General features: G+C 36.2%; 2 protein-coding genes and 1 pseudogene across 4 annotated transcripts; all 3 read right to left on the reverse strand.

Annotated features, from left to right (window-relative positions):
- Positions 1 to 4,348: 4,348 nt before the first annotated feature.
- Positions 4,349 to 8,751, reverse strand: LOC147470656 (uncharacterized; annotated as a pseudogene). Its single transcript, XR_015191538.1, has one exon. The product of XR_015191538.1 is annotated as an uncharacterized LOC147470656 (transcript).
- LOC147470657 (uncharacterized) lies at positions 8,048 to 12,017 on the reverse strand. The gene is made up of 2 exons (XM_086543404.1): positions 9,861 to 12,017; positions 8,048 to 8,185 (listed from the first exon to the last, which is right to left on the reverse strand). Exon 1 carries the CDS (start codon positions 11,210 to 11,212, stop codon positions 9,866 to 9,868), a length of 1,347 nt encoding a protein of 448 aa, XP_086399530.1. The 5' UTR covers positions 11,213 to 12,017; the 3' UTR covers positions 8,048 to 8,185; positions 9,861 to 9,865.
- Positions 12,018 to 12,197: 180 nt separating this feature from the next.
- LOC122264325 (uncharacterized) lies at positions 12,198 to 16,370 on the reverse strand. Of its 2 annotated transcripts, XM_043033168.2 has the most exons (4): positions 16,256 to 16,370; positions 15,571 to 15,733; positions 15,260 to 15,347; positions 12,198 to 13,659 (listed from the first exon to the last, which is right to left on the reverse strand). In XM_043033168.2, the coding sequence occupies exon 4, from the start codon at positions 13,628 to 13,630 to the stop codon at positions 12,416 to 12,418; it is 1,215 nt and encodes a 404-aa protein (XP_042889102.2). In that variant the 5' UTR covers positions 13,631 to 13,659; positions 15,260 to 15,347; positions 15,571 to 15,733; positions 16,256 to 16,370; the 3' UTR covers positions 12,198 to 12,415. The 2 variants fall into 2 exon arrangements, with proteins under 2 accessions (XP_042889102.2, XP_042889104.2); XM_043033170.2 differs by lacking the exon at positions 15,571 to 15,733 and having other exon boundaries at positions 16,256 to 16,313.
- Between the last annotated feature and the right edge of the window lie 1,130 nt (positions 16,371 to 17,500).

The following is a 17,500-nucleotide window of genomic DNA, read 5'->3' on the forward strand; positions in this document are numbered from 1 at the left end:
CAATCCACAAATAGTGATCAGATGTTGAAAATATGTAAACCAATTGTAAGCAAAGTAGGACAAGACAAAGAGTAACCATTCTTTTGTGATATTTGCAACAAGGACTTCTCAGGGAAAGATAAAATGCAGACACACATGAGGTTTCACAGAAAGGACAATTTGTATAGTTGTGTGGTGTGCAACAAGGAGTTTATGCAAAAAAATTCTCTTGCAAAACATTTGATAGTGCATTCATTAAATAAGAAACCTTTTGTGTGTGAGATATGTGATAAAGAATTCCTTAGAAAAGATGCACTGAGAAAACATATCGAACAGCATTCAATTGAGAAACCTTTCAGCTGTGAGGTATGTGGTAAAGAATTTGCAATGAAAGGTCATTTTGTACAACATGGGAGAGTACATATAAAGAAAAGACCCTACAGATGTGAAGTATATAGTAAGGAATTTTCATCAAAGTTATATTATAAAACACATGCGAGTACATACAAAAGAAAAGCCTTACAGATGTGAGATATGCAGTAAGGAATTCTCATCAAAAAGTAATTTTAGAACACATTAAAATACATACAAAAGAAAAGCCTTACGTTTGTGAAATATGCAGTATGGAATTCTCAACTGGATGGATTTTAATAAGACACATGAGAGTACATATAAAGGAAAAACCCTACAGATGTGGAATATGCAGTTAGGAATTCTCATATAGCCATACTTTAGTAAGACACCAGAGAGTACATACAAAGGAAAAGCCTTATAGTTGTGATATATGTGGTAAGAAATTTGCTTGGAAATATAGTTGTGCAATGCATGTGAAATTGCATAGTAAGGAAAGGCTTCATTTTTGTGAGGTTTGTAAAAAGAGTTTTTCTATCAGATCTACTTTGGTCAGACATAAAAAAAAAATACATAAGAAGGATAAACCATTTGTCTGTGAGATCTGTAATAATAAATATACTGAAAAGGGTTCATTAGTGATGCACATGAAAATACACACAAATGAGAAGCTTTATATATGTGCATTTTGCAACAAGAAATTCACAAGAAATGATATCCTTGGTGTGCCATATTAGAACACATACAAAGGAGAAACCTTTCATCTGCAAGATATGCAATAAAGTTTTCCCCATGAGAAGTAATTTGATGGCACATATGATAATACACACAAAAGAAAAGTCATATAATTGCGAGATATGTGGTAAAAGATTCCTAAGAAAATTTAGTTTAGTTCGACACATGAGATTGCACACAGAGAAGCGGCAATAGATGTAAAAATGTCACCCATTTGATTTTCATTATAGAAGGGATATCCAATTTGATATGTTATTGGAATGAAAGAAATGTCCATATAACATGAGTGTAAGTCATTAGGCATAATGGCATTATGTACAGTGCTATGTTGTTGTGAGGTTAACACAAATGATTTTAAGATGTTGTATGATATGCAGATCAGTATTTAATATATAGGGAGATGCAGATCTAGATTTAGATGTAATGATATATATATATATATATATATATATATATATATATATATATATATATATATATATATATATATATAAATATATATATATATATATATATATATATATATATATAAATATATATATATATATAAAAAAAAAATATATATATATATATATATGTACTTTTTATCATACTTTCATTTTCATAAGAACATTATAAGGAAAATTATTCAAAGCAAACATTAAACAGCGATGATCGAAATATTAATGTTTTTGTTATGCTCTTTGATCAGAGTAGATGTTGGTTAAAAGATGCTAGAATCATGTAAGGAAGGTGTCTCGGCAAAATAATAATAAACTATTTTTTTTTTATCATATGTTAGCATTTTATCTTTTCAGCAGACCAGACAAGATGTTCTTACTAATTCTTGTGACACATAAGAGATCACTTACTGCGACCCCAAAGACTGAAGCAATCCAGATTCACTCTTGATAAATCCACAGTAGACCGCATGTATTCTTCAGATAGGGAAAGGCTTTGGATTTAACCCATTGCAGACAAGAGATAGATTTGCTTATTCAGGCTCCAGGATGGGTTTTATTTCAGAGTGAGGCAGCTTCACGCAACATACGTTCACTTTTCCCACTCTCTTTTAGTCACTCATTGTAGAGCTAGAGATATTTTTGGGTTTTATTTTTTGTGTTTTACTGTATTTAGAGACTTATATCTGTCATATCACATACTCTATCAATTTTGCAGTTGACTAATATTGTAGTAAATGATCCATATCAGCTCTTTTTTTTAATTATTCTCAGTGTGATAGAAGTTTTACTGGAGGACAAAAAGCAACTTTATTTTTTTCGTATATGTGTGCTGTGATGAACAAATACAAAAGATATAACCATCTACAATGAAGATAACATGAAAAGGTAGGGAAGAGGAAGGAAACTTATGCTTATGACTGTGAGTGCCACAGTAAAAGGCATCCCTACTGGCACAGGGGCACATTGTAGACATTGGGAATGGTTTGAGTCACCGTCCTCCTCTTCTTCTGCCTGCTCATCCTTTATCTGTGGAACTTTAGAACAAGAGGACAGCAACTTGTAATGTACCATCACTTTGTACAGATAATGCTTGTTAGAGACCATAGATGGGTGCCATTCAAGGCTCTATCTCTTGCTGGTGCTAGAAGAAAGTAGTGCCATCTAAGTTTTGGATGTTCGGTGAAACTCATTTTGCGTAATATTACAGCAATTATAGTAATTATGACTGCAATTGTCATCATCACTCACTCATTACTCATAGTACAATGAAATAACACAGTGATCCAAAATCCCTGAACATCATGACACCCGTTGTCAGTCCAGAGCTCTTGCATCAAGTATGATGAAAAAACACATCACCTGTCTTTAATGGGTTAAAAGTCTCTTAGTGCAAGATCCAAGATTTTAGGGGTCTGGTAGGAGAACCTGTTTAATTGGGATATGCTTAAGGCAAAGATAGTTTCACATACCTGGTCTGACAGTCCATCACTGGACTGTCAGACCAGGCAATCAACAGAAAGATTACACTGACATTGTTTAGAGATGCCAGTATCTATGCAGAAGACCCAAGTTACGTTTCTATAAAGCTCTGATATTGCCAGTCCAGATGCATCAACAAAACTTTATCCAGTGCCTTAGAGTCTTGATACCTTTTCCAACAAGTTCTTATGCAGGAATACGGGTGCTGTTGGCAGGATCATGTGTCCAACCAGTAACAGCACCATAGGACCAGCAGGGATCTTAGACAGCCAACTCAGGCAATATGACACTGGGCTCGACTCCCTGAGAATGATCTCACCCATCAGTCTTCACCAGAAACAACCTTGGGTAGAAGAGGCTTCTGCCTGGTGGTTCATAAGGAGGGACCTTCATGGTTAGAAGCATAGTATGGATGCGGCAGTGTGCCCTGCTTGGCATCAGCCCTAATGATTGATTAAATTATGGTAAAAGATAAAGAGTATCTATATATATATATATATATATATATATATATATATATATATACATATATATATATATATATATATATATATATATATATATATATATATATATATATATATATATATATATATATATATATATAGGCATAATATTTTATATTAGTATTAGATTATGTTATTTCCATGAAATATTAGTCCTCAGGTATTGGAAACTTCCCATGGGTTTGTCACAGGGGACTATTGGAGTCTAGGATATGGTATTAAAGACAACTTTCCTATAGCAACATTGGACATAGTTGTGAGCAGGGCATGGGAAACATTAACTTAACATCCTCCATAAAGAGGTTGGCTGAAAGTGAACATTTCTCAGGCATTAGAATTTATCAATTCCAGCCTTAACTACAAGGTCAGAGGATGGGTTAAAGGGAAATATAATTCAACTAATGCACAGTGAGATCATTCATGTATAGATGTACTGAAGGAGTTAGGGATGGAAGTGAAGTGAATGGGACACAGCAATCCAAGGAGAAATTGTTAGCTTTGAAAGTGATTCCTTTCACAAAACAAAGTAAAATATAGTAAAATGAAAGAGCGTTTGTGAAAGTGGTTACATGTCAATATGCAGTGAAAATTTATACTATATATGAAAGATAACTTACAGTTACCATACAATCATTTATGATTATTAATTATTTGTATGTATAAGTAGTGCAGACAATATTAGAAATACACATTAATAATGAGAATGTCATTGTCATATGTCTGGCAGTGCACAGCCCACAAAGTTGAAATAATTGCGATTTTGTGATGCTGCAGATAACGCCTTTAAACTCTATAGTTTGAGTTAGTTATGCGACAAAGATCCCAACCTTTGTAATCTCACTAGCACAATTTTTTTTTTTTTTTTATTCACATTATTCACTGACATTGAGCATGCAATAACAGTCATTCAAAACAGGACCTGCTATGATTGTCTCTGCTTTCTAATCCTTGATCTAATTCTGGTAGCTATGGTATGTGTGTCTCATGCTTCTTCCATTTTTTGTCTAGTTTACCAAACCACCTGCAATTATTTTCCTCAAACCATAAAGATTATTCATCATAAGTAGTGATAGGTTACAATTTCACATCGCAACATCACATCGCAATTTCAGCTTGTTACTTTTAAATGCATTTAAAAGATATAACATATATGGCATTGACTATAAATATTTAGAGCAAGTAATTCTCCAAATGGATTTTTTATGAAAACAAAAGACCCATCAGCTAACCCTTAAAATGCAAAATATTTGATTGGCTGGATTGGGAGAAATGGTGAGGAAGGGGCTGGTTTAAATGGCTTTAACAATAGTCAATAGTCAATTGTACTGTTCCTTCAATGGTTGTGTGATAGATGGAATGGTAACTCTAGGAAACTGTACATTCTATCAGAGCTATAGTGTGGTCTTGGAACTACACTGGGGATAAACCTTTAGGGCTTTACAGGGAATTGTAGACACCTTGCTGAAGGGGTATAAGGATGATATATATAAGACTTGCAACAATAGGCACAATGGTGGTCAACTGACAACAGGCTCTGTTTTAGTTCAATGTTACCCCTAATATCGTTAGGAGACATGTAGCAAGCATCAGGGAGGGAACAGTACTGAACGCTGTTTGACTTCAGTGAACATCCAACTCAGACAACTGACGACAGGCTGTCTATGGCTCTAGTGGATTACATTGCAGGGATGCAATTTTTGTTGTTGACTTTGTGCTAGGGTACTTTCACTAACTACATGCCTCATGCCTGGCCTCACACCTGGCTGGTTGTAGGACCTTTTACTTTTATTTATTTTTGTGATAAACAATAAAATCATATTATATACATTTTACATAAATATATATAAATGATAACAATTTATAAAAAAAGAATATACAATTGTTGACAAGGGCAGCAACAAAAACTAAGGTCAGTGAATGGCCTACTACAACGAATACATACACACACATGCCTATGCATGCGTACACACGCAAACGCACGCACGCACACACACACACACACACACACACACACACACACACACACACACACACACACACACACACACACACACACACACACACACACACACACACACACACACATACACAAACAAACACACACTTCTTGTCAACATTTCTTTATAACATTTTTATTATTTTCCAAACAGTTTTGGACTTATAATTGAGCCATGCTTATTACTGAAACATAAACCATGTTTTAATATTCACTATTCCAAGTTGAAATAGTTTATATTTTCCGAGCAACTAAACTGATTCCCTAATATATAAAAACAAAAAATCACCAGCTTATTCTTCAATTATGGTTATTAGGATGCACTTTCATTACATTATCCAATGATAATGACTCATCATCCAGTATAAGGACTCATCATCCAGTAATATTTCTGGTATAGTTATGTACTTATAAGAGCAATATTATGATTTAGTCTCTTGAACTTTGCATCAATAGATGAAAACTGAAATCAGTATTTTATGTATTTATTTTTGATTTTTAAAACTTAACTCTCCCTAAAATAGGGAAATTCCTATTGAAAATGCATGTGACCTTATTGTAAAGAAAGTTTCCTTTCAATTTATTTTACCAATTGTAATAAATTTATTTTATATTTTTTAATCTTCTGTCTAATTTACAAACTTTTCAAATGGAAGTAATCACAGAGTACTGGCCTCTGCATTTCAGTTAATTTCAAGTTTGCCTATACAAGCCAAAAGTTAGGAGTCTTGGGACAATGTTCTTATTCTTGTCTTTGAATCTGGACAAACTGATTATTGTTCTTCAATTAAAACAGAAAAATGTTGATTTAATCTGACTTTTGAAGGCTGTATCTCAAGAACTTGTGCCATCAGAGGCATAAAACTCTATATAGAACACAAATCAAAGCACAGCCTATCTTGCCAATGGTGTGTATAGGTACCTCCTTGAAAACTGGCCTACCCTAGCCATGACATGTACACAAGCTGCTTGGCATCATGGCATCAAATTGAAGAAGTACACGAGACTTACCGTAGGTTAGTTGAAATATGCTTCTAATTTTAAGAAGCAAATCACGTCTGCTGAAGGGAGCTTTCACATGAGATACGCTACGTCACCCCGCGCCACCAGACTTTAAAGTGTACGTCCATTCACATGATAAATACTTCTTCGCTAAAATCTTAGTCAACGTTGTTCATTTCACGTCAATCCGAACATTTATGGGTGAGAGAGGAAGGCATGTGAAAGATCCCTTCAGCAGACGTGATTTGCTTCTTAAAATTAGAAGCACATTTCAACTAACCTACGGTAAGTCTCGTGTACTTCTTCAATTTTACTTCAGCAAATCACTTTTCTGCTGAAGTACGCTTTCCCATGAGGTTTTAAAGCCATGTGGATGACGTACCTCAATATTATTATTTCGTTTTTTATTATGTTAAGAAGTTAAATAAAACTTAAAATAACTAATGTTTATTGAGAAATTACAAACTGCTGACACCCAAATTAATTAACAAACTTTATGGCACCTTCACCAATAAACTAACTATTCTAATACTGCTTCCTGAAATGGGTCAGTATCTTGTGTTATGGTTTTATCATAATATTTAGCAAATGTTGCCTCCCTAGCCCAGCCAGCCTTTGCCATGATGAGGGCAACTGGAACTGTCATTGCCTTGGCTTTTGATGCTGCAGCTGAGCGAACACTTTCTGGAGTAGTTTTTTTAGTATCCACACCAGACATGTGAAGAACTGACTTGATCCACTTAGAAATTGTCTTTAGCGGCACTTTTATGTGGTTTAATGAAACTAATGAACAATTTGCTCTCATCATCAACATTACTTCTTAAATGTTTAGTTCTACTGATATAAATTTTCAAAGTTTCAAATGCACACAAATTCTTATCCTTTTCATAAGCTTTCACTTTGATAAACTGAACATTAAATTTTGGTCTGCACTGCTTAATATTGCCTGCTAACCACATACATATAAAGTCCTTGTCTATGATGATATCCTTTAAAATTAATAAATGTAGAGTTTGCACTCTGGCTGCTTGTGTAAGTGCCAACAACATAACTAATTTCAAAGTTAAATCTTTCAAGGAAAGAGAATGTAAAGGTTACATGCTTCTTAATTTTCCTAAAACTGGCTGGACATCCCAAGTTTCAATATACCTGGGTTTTGCTGGACGCATATTGAATACTCCCTTTAGCAACCTGACAACAAGAGGGTGATCCCCTGCCCTGCGACCATCCACCACTATCCCAAGTGAGGAGAGAGCTGCCCTTGCAGTATTTATGCACTCATACCCGACGCCTCTGCAAAAAGTTTCAGATAAAAAGTTTATAACTTGTTCTACAGTGGGAGTAAAGGGATCAACTTCCCATCGACTACAAAATTGTGTCCATCTTTTGAGATCTGGTCTATACTGCTTTCCTGTTCCTGGTTTCCAGGACGCCATGATGAGTTCTGTACCCTTTTCAGAAATTCTTCGGTCTCGCATTCTTTCCCTGACAGTAGACAGGCCATCAACTTTGTATGTTTCATGATGGGATGTTCTTCTGACGAGATGGGCAGCCTTAATATGTTCTTCTTCCTCGTTATAAGGCGAGGTTCCCTGATGAGCATTCTCACTAACATTCCCATCCAGGGTTGGGATTTCCATAGGGGCACAACCATCCATCCTTTTGCCTTTTCTGCCCGAACTTTCTGCAGACACCTGGCAATCAATGAAAAGGGTGGAAATATGTAAACCAATTCAAACTGTGCCCAATTTATTGAGAATACATCCAAATGTTCAGCTTCAGGATCTGGTTTCCATGAACAAAACCGTTTCACCTGTTTGTTAAGTCTGGGTGCAAATAAATCAATGCTTGGTAGTCCAAAAATGTTGCAAATAACCCCAAAAATGTTTTCATCCAGTTTCCACTCATGTTTATCATTAAATCTGCGGGATGCTGAGTCAGCCAAGAAATTTGTTTTACCTGGTATGTGAGAACATATAATCCATGATTTGTACTCTACACACCATTCCCATATATTAGTGCTAATATCATTACAGATCTCAGATTTTATACCACCCATTTCATTAACATAGTTCACTGCTGTGGTGTTGTCACAAAATATTTTTATGTTCTTCCCCTGAATTTGTTGTTCAAATGATTTCAGAGAAAAAAAGGATGGCTTTGAGCTCCAGTGCATTAATATGTAATTTTCTTTCTCCTGGCAACCACCTGCCATTTGCTGTTTGGTGGTTAAAATAGCATCCCCAACCTAAGTTAGAAGCATCAGTATATAGCTCAATTTCGGTACCTGGCCTGAAATTTTTTCTATTTTCACCTGTCACATGATTTATCCACCAGTTCAAGTCTGTTTTCATTTTTTTCTGTAATTTCCATTCGCTTGTCAAAGTTGCCTTTTTCTTTTGCTAAAGCTGCAATTTTTGCCCTTTCTAACTTTCTGTAATGTAACTTACCCATTTCAACTGCTGGGATTGCAGCGACCAAAATGCCTATTACTCTAGCAACTTCCCTGATTTTGTATTTCTTTTTGTTCATTAATTGTTTGCAACCATTCACAAGGCTAATTATTCTGCGCTCCGGAAGCGTGACTGTCATGGTCTCTGAGTTAATGATGTTACCCAAATATTCAATTATTTTGGTTGGCTGTAACACAGACTTATCTTCGTTGATGCAGAAACCCAGTTTTCTTAAGACCTGCATTGTGCCTTGAATGCATTCCTTGCAACCTAACCATGAACTGCTGCACATAAGAGTGTCATCAATAAAGCTGGTAATAATATATCCCATCTCTCTCAACTTAGCAAAAATGGGCTTCATTAAATTAGTAAACAACCTAGGGCCATCAGAAATACCGTTGGGAAGGCATGTGAACTGGTATATTTTTCCTTGCCATCTAAAACAAAGATATTTTTGTTGCTCATCTGCTATTTTTACTGAGTAGTATGCTTGTCTTAAATCAACTGAAGCCATGAAGTCATTATTATTTATGAGCCTAATTGTTTGCTCAAAATTTTCCATCTTAAAATGCTTATATGAAATATGCTTGTTTAGCTTCTCTAAATTAAGGACCATTCTATATTCTCCATTCTTTTTCTTCTTCAGAAAAATTGGTGAAATAATCTGCTCATTTTGTCTATGAGTTTCAATGATCATTTTAAGCCCAAGCAATTTAATAATTTCTTGAGATATGATTCTTTGTTCATCAGAGCTAAACACATATTCAATTTCATTATGAAATAAATGTTCAATGTTGTTTACATCAATATCAAGATGACAATTTGAAACAATATCTAAAATAAATGAATCACTTGTGATCTTTTGCCATTCATGCACAAACTTATGAAGTCTACCTGCTTCAAATTTGTGGCTTACCTGAGTTATTGCCGGGGATTGCTGAGTCCCCGGCCCCTTGTGTTTTTTGGCTCAGTTTCCTGCCTGTAGGATTGCCTAATGAAGCCTGCCCTGCGGTGCCCATAGGGGTGGAGTCTGGATGAGAAGCCCCTATAGGGATTTTTCCCAAAAAATCCTCTTGCTCTTGCCCCACCGAACTTGCCAGCGGCAGATTTCCAAGATGAGAAAGACTTCTTTGGCGCGATCTTGTTCCTGAGCTTTTCAGATTCTTCAATTTGTTTTGCTGACTGCGAGACATCGTCGCCAAACAAATACCGCGTCATGGGTACCTTATCTGAGCATAAGTGAGTGTATTTGGGATTAATTTCCCGCTTGATGATGAATCGCCTGGCCAAGTTATTACGGTGGTTTGCGTTCCCAAGTAATGCAAGCGCTCCATTTATCATACCCACTTCCTGGGCAACCCCTGCATGACCTTCATCTTGTGCAATTTTGTCTAGAGTAGTGAGAGACTTCATGATGATGGTGGCGGCCATCAGAATGTCCTTGCTGACCTCTTTCATACGAGAATCAGTCTTTTTTGCTTCGATCTTGAGAGCATCAAAAATCTGTGCATTGCAAACAACAGGTGTTAGTGCATGGCAGTTGCCAGGCCTCTTGGTAGCCTCATCCTCTACGATCTGCTTATATTCTTCTTCACGCATACCGTGATCAAATAGATAATTCACCATATTAGCTACTGGCAGCTCCATATTTTCAGAAGTTTCTTCCAGAGGCCCGTATGTTTTTGCACTATGCAAGAGTGCGCTGCCAAAACTTGGTTCATCATGAATTTCACCATCTTCATCTTCATCACTACCTACATTAAAACCAGAGAAGCCTGTAGAATCCGAAATTGTTGACTGTGACGAGAGAGGATTAGCTACTTCACGTTCAAGGATATGAGCAGCGTTGGTACTGGTGTTGTCGTCGCTTTGACTCCCCTCCCGGCCTCTTGGGGCTGCCACTGCACCCAACATGCATTGTTGCCGGTCGAAGGCAGACTTATCCTTTTCCTTCTTCAGTTCATTAATTTCTTCACGAAGCTTTGATATAGCCTCAAACATTATTGTCCAAGGAGGGGAATTAGCATCATCGTTTGAGGTACAGGGCGAGGGAGGAGGCGGCACCTGCTGCCCTTGTTGCCCTGAAGACTGGCATTCCTGTACTCGATCATTCCTCGTGTCAGAGGTACGGCTACGTGTCGAGCTCTCTCGGTGTAAAGAGGAGCTTCTGTGCTTAGTTCTTCCAGAACTAGTTGAACTTCCTCCGTGAGAGGATTTGGTGCTAGATCCATTTCTCCCTGGCTGGGCGCTTATGTCAACAAGAGCCATGTTGGAGGGGCACTGCCGCAGCGCCGCTGCCCCTCAACCCAGCATAAAAATACTTAACTGGGCGAAATATAAGCACCAACCCGCTCCGCAATCAGATAACGGGTAGAAAAAGTCACAGTAACCACTGTGACCAGAAATTTATTCCTTGAAACATGAAAAATTGTCAATCCCAAGCCAGAGAGAGAGGACGTACGTTTGGACAGCGTGAGATTACCGAAGCAACTGGTGGCGCGGGGTGACGTAAGCGTATCTTATGGGAAAGCGTACTTCAGCAGAAAAGTGATTTGCTGAAGTAAAATTAAATTTTAGGAGTGCATTCCTTCTCAAGATTTTTTTTATCAATATCATCAAGGAAAAATTATAAAGCATAACTTCAAATATTACATATATTAAAGAATGTTCAACAGTCACAGAAAAGTGTACATACATGTACATATGTACAGAAATTCACAATATCGTGATATATCTTTTTTTTTTCAATATACCAGCTGGACCAGTCTGTTTCACACTTAGATATCTTATTAACATTACAAATTATAAATTATCCTTATTGGTCTTGGCTATATTAGTTTCATTATTTGAAAAATGTTAAGTCATTATTGCTGGGTGTGCAAATGGTGGATAAGCAGTTATGAAGCCGTGTGTGTGTGTGTGTGTGTGTGTGTGTGTGTGTGTGTGTGTGTGTGTGTGTGTGTGTGTGTGTGTGTGTGTGTGTGTGTGTGTGTGTGTGTGTGTGTGTGTGTGTGTGTGTGTGTGCCTGTGTGTGTGTGTGCCTGTGTGTGTGTGTGTGTGCCTGTGTGTGTGTGTGTGTGTGTGTGTGTGTGTGTGTGTGTGCCTGTGTGTGTGTGTGCCTGTGTGTGCCTGTGTGTGTGTCTGTGTGTGTGTCTGTGTGTGTCTGTGTCTGTGTCTGTGTGTGTCTGTGTAAAAAAGAATATATATATATATATATATATATATATATATATATATATATATATATATATATATATATGCATGTTAGGTATAAAGATTACTTGGAGAGAAAAAAAATCACAATAATTACATACTCTACTTTTTGGTGTGAGATTTGCATTTTACTTTTCTTGTTTTTATTAGGATGCAGTCTAGTGGCATATCTTCCATAAAAAAAATATCCTAACATGTTGATTACACCGGCAAGAGGTTTCCTTCATTTGTACTTTCATATATATCACTGAACATCTTTCAAGACTGAAGCCCTTGCAAAACTGCTACTTCTGTTTCCCTTGTATGTATTCTCATGTGTTTCACTAGAATACTTTTCACAGAGAATGCCCTGTGACACATATCACAACTGTAAGGCTTTTCCTTTGTATGTACTCTGATGTGTCTGACTAGGTGACCTTTCTCAGAAAAGGCTTTACCACATACATCACAGCTATGGGGCTTCTCCTTTGTATGTACACGCATGTGTTTCACCTGATGTCCTTTATCAGAGAATGCCTTCTTACATACTTCACAACTAAAAGGTTTCTCTCTTGTATGCAACCTGGTATGTGTCACAAGATGATCCTTCCTAGCAAATGTTCTGTTACACACTTCACATTTAAAGGGCTTCTCCCTTGTATGCACTCTCATATGGCTCACTAAATAATCTTTCCTTGAGAAGTCCATACTACATATCTCACAACTGTATGTCTTTTCCTTTACATGTACACTCATGTGTCTTGAGAGATGCCCCTTCTCAGAGAAAGGCTTGCTGCATACCTCACAACTAAAAGGTTTCTCTTTAGTGTGTATTCGCATGTGTTTCACTAAAGTACCTCTCTCAGAAAATGCTTTACTGCATATTTCACAACAATAAGGCTTCTCCTTAGTATGCAGTCTAATATGATTCACGAGATGATCCTTCCTGGCAAATGACTTATTACATACATCACAGTTATAAGGCTTCCCTTTCATATATACTCTTCTCTGAGTCACCCCCATATCCCCAAGAATTCCCTGAGTACTTTCTGCTGTGTTTATCTTCCCATAATTATCATTCATACATGGTAGTGATAATAAAGGGTCTTGATTCATAGACTCCTTGTTTTTAGTATATGTAACCTCATCTTTGATATCCACATCATTTGCAATCTTTATATAGATATTATTTTTTTCATAAATGCACACATTTTCAGTTTTCCCTTCCTGATCACTATCATTTTCAGATGCATTGTCATTATGTCTACATTCTTCAGAAACTAAACAGTCATCTTTGCTATTTTCATCATTTTCTACTTTTATATAAACACAATTAACTTGATTATGGCAAACATTAGTTTCTTCCTTTGTTTCTGGGTAATTCTCATCACTAAAGTCCACACTACTTTCTTCCTTACTTCTGACTCCTTCGGGTTTCTCATCACACAGCGGTTCATCACAGCTTCCCTCATCCATACTGGCCAGTGAAGTCATCCAGTTTTGAGTCAGTTAGGAGGCTCTTCCTACAAAAGGCAAATGTACAATATGACATTAGTTATCTTAGACTTGTGTTTTTTCAATGTTAATATGGAATTTAGGCTATTTCTATTTCAGTAATGGAGATAATGAAGAGAAAAAAAGAGAAAATAACATTCACATTTTTATATCACTAAAGGACTGAAATTGTGTATTTCAACAAATATGACATTACAATCTCATTGAATCTATTATGATGATATTTGTTGACTGATTTGTGCTACATATTGTTGTAGCAACTTAAAAAAAAAAAAAAAAAAAAAAAAAAATCTAACGGGAAAAAGAATCAATTATATTTTCAAAATGAATAATTTGTTTATGAAAAAAAAAAAATGTTTATGAAAATATACCAACTTTACTCCAGTAGGAATAGCATCACATTTTTATTTAGATACAAACATCAAATGGGCTCCTCAAAACCTTTTATCATTATCAACTATAATCAGTTATTTGTCTCATTTCATTATGAATGTGAGTGTGTGTGTATGTGTGTGTGTGTGTGTGTGTGTGTGTGTGTGTGTGTGTGTGTGTGTGTGTGTGTGTGTGTGTGTGTGTGTGTGTGTGTGTGTGTGTGTGTGTGTGTGTGTGTGTGTGTGTGTGTGTGTGTGTGTGTGTGTGTGTGTGTGTGTGTGTGTGTGTGTGTGTGTGTGTGTGTGTGTGTGTGTGTGTGTGTGTGTGTGTGTGTGTGTGTGTGTGTGTGTGTGTGTGTGTGTGTGTGAGCGTGTGTGTGTGAGCGTGTGTGTGTGAGCGTGTGTGTGTGCGTGTGAGCGTGTGAGTGTGTCTCTGTATGTGTGTCTGTGTCTGTGTGTGCGTGTGTGTGTTTGAGCTTTAGTTTCAAGTGCTATGTGATGATGGCATTTAATATTTTGAGAAAAATAATGTGCCAGTGAAATGGTCTCTAAGAATTTTGTAGTTCCCCATATATCAGTAACTAGTACTTCAGACAAAATATTTTATTCAACTTGATAAGCAGAGTTGAACTTATTAGATTTTATTCATAAAAAGGATAAGAGCACAACTCTCAATGCAGTACTAAAATGTGATTCAGGCTGCATAGTCCCAAGTCAGTATTAATTTGTAACTGCTTTGTGTTTTGCTGCAGAAATACTCCTATTAATTTTGTACAGTACTAAACCATATCTACAGTACATATCTGTTTTGATGGGGGGATGGCTGTCTGTAAAAAAAATTATCAAGAAATGGACTATTTTCATTACATCATTATAAATGAACACTGCCTTTTATAGAAGACAAACAATAGTGCTCCTTATACCAGAACACTTTAAGTAATTTAGCAATTACTATTTAGCATAGTATATAACTTTTTATAACATACAGAGGTCGATTTAGGTGATTTTTTGCAACAAAAAGCATACCAAATATCCATTTATGTAAGTCTTCATCTGACCATGATTGAGGGTAAGATTAAGGGGGTTTAAAATAAAATAATCAAAATAGGGACTTGAAAATTTCATAAAACAATGTCAGTGCTTGAAGGTACATTTTGAGGACAAACAAAATCTACTAATTGTCATTTTTCACAGTATACATGACCAAGAGGCCTCTTGGCTCACTCTGCCAACTTACAAAGTTTAGCAATCCCTATGGCCAGCACTATGTTGGATATGTGAAGAAGTATCAGGTGCTGACCAATCTGGTAGTGGCTGTTTAAATTCTGCAAAGAAAAAATCATGAAGACATTTTTTCATATGAATGACCTAACATAAACTTTTCTTGGTTTAAAAGGAAGGCTACCTTCATACATTTTGAATGATTGTCTTTAAAATCTAGTACTCTAGATGACAAAGTGAACATATTAAGAGACTGAGAGATACTATCAACAATTATATACAAATATGGTCACATCTGCTACACATTACATCCTTTCAACCCCTTACCCAAATTCACTATCTCTTGTCTTTTGTTGCTATCTTCTTTCTGTCTCTACCTCTCCCTCTCCCATTTCCAGACATTCTCTTTTATATTCTCCAACCCCCTTCTCAAACTTCATCCCTATGTTTTCAGCTCCATTGCCCTTTTCCTTGTCGCATTCATTGCTTCCTGAAAGAGTATAATTATATTTAATTTCTTTATAATTATTCAGTCATTAGTTCATATAACTATAGCATAAAAAGTTCACCAACAAGATCATATATGGTTCTTCTGCAGTTGATCTTAAATGGCTGTTTCACAACTGAACCCTGGGACTGGTTATTCTATCCTGGTGGGACTTTAACTACTCTGTTTAGCCTATATACTATAGACTTTAGTAATGATGTTTATAAAGGAGTTATACGTTTATCCACATCTCATACGTAAAACAGCAGTCACATGTCTTTAATCTGTGTACAATCATCTGAAAATCCAATGGTAAAGTTCTGGAGATAAACAGGTCAGATAAACATGATGCTTATAGATGCCAATAAGTTCATTATATCTTTCCCTCTGGTTCTTGTGCGCGTTTCGAATTTCCGTCTCTTTTAGTATTTATTCCTTTAATGAGTTATCTGCTCTCCCTCTTCTAAACATAGCAATTCATTCCAAGATTAAACAACTATGGACACAATGTCGTTAGAGACTCACAGCCATCGAAGTCAGCTGTTTATCCCGATTATCAGCTGACTTTGTCAACAATGGTCGGACTGCGGGAAACGAACACAAATTATTTGCTTAAAATTATGGAAATATAGAGACATACAGATACGGCTAGATAGATTGATATGGCAATTCTATATTGATATTCAGCCACATGGTAAAGTGTTCATAAAATAGTACATTGGCTGTTTCTGTCATCAAAGATCATTCAGTTGTGAAAAACAGATAGGCAAGTGCGGATCAAGGAACGAAATAAGAATGATCGGCACCGGCCAGCCCACTTGGGACTGATACTAATCCCTTCTTATGCTTAATTTTTACGCCGTGTGTTTTCTTCCTTTTTTCTCTCTCTCTAGTCCAATCCTTCTGTTAACGGCGACTGATGAGAAACAGAGAGGAATAAGAAAGAAGGAATGCTCGAGAAATATGTCCTAGTCACTTATTAAGGTGAGGTCGAAAAGTGCATTGTAATATCAATTCACATCATTTATTCATTCTGTTTTTCTAATTTGAATTAGTATATGACAACTGTGACCTGTGGCTATATGTAAAAAGTATAAAGAATCGATTATGCACTTATCATTAATTGCATTTCTTGAAATTTTAAAACAGATTGATACAAGTGGTCTGCCTCCACTGGGGTTGACTTTAAATGCAGAATTTGCTCATTTTAAGATAGATGTGTGACAGCTGTCCATGGTAACAGCATCAAGCAAGCACCATGATCTCTGTACCCCTTAAGTGCCCAACGAACCTCTATCACATAATCTGACAAGTGGAAGCTGGAATCTGTTCATTTTTTGTGGTAAGATATCAGGGAAGTCTACACTCTTGTCTTGCCAGAATATGAATCACTCTGGGTGCACTCTTGATATTTGGTTGAGTCATAATCCTTTATTTGTGAAGGTTGATTTTTCTCCATCTTCAAGTGGTCCAATTCTAGACAGTTAATCTATATATTTTATGTTTTTTAGGCATGAACTTTCTCATATAGACACAAGAAACCTCCACAGACTTTTTATTCTACATAGGAAAATATTTTATCAGAAGGGAAAATGAGGTTAATAAAACTACTATACAGATCATTTACCTTTTGCAGATTTCAAGTGTTTTTAGATATTGTATATGTATTGATAATTTGCCTTTTTAAAGATGCAAGTTTCTGGGGATTCCTGAAAAGGGGGTTACTAGCAGTAAAGATTAAGAATTTTTTCATACGACACCAATCCATTC

Source organism: Penaeus japonicus, unplaced genomic scaffold (genome assembly GCF_977035675.1).
Source record: "Penaeus japonicus unplaced genomic scaffold, GWHDUDI00000001_assembly GWHDUDI00000013, whole genome shotgun sequence".
In the NCBI taxonomy this organism is placed as follows: domain Eukaryota; kingdom Metazoa; phylum Arthropoda; class Malacostraca; order Decapoda; family Penaeidae; genus Penaeus; species Penaeus japonicus.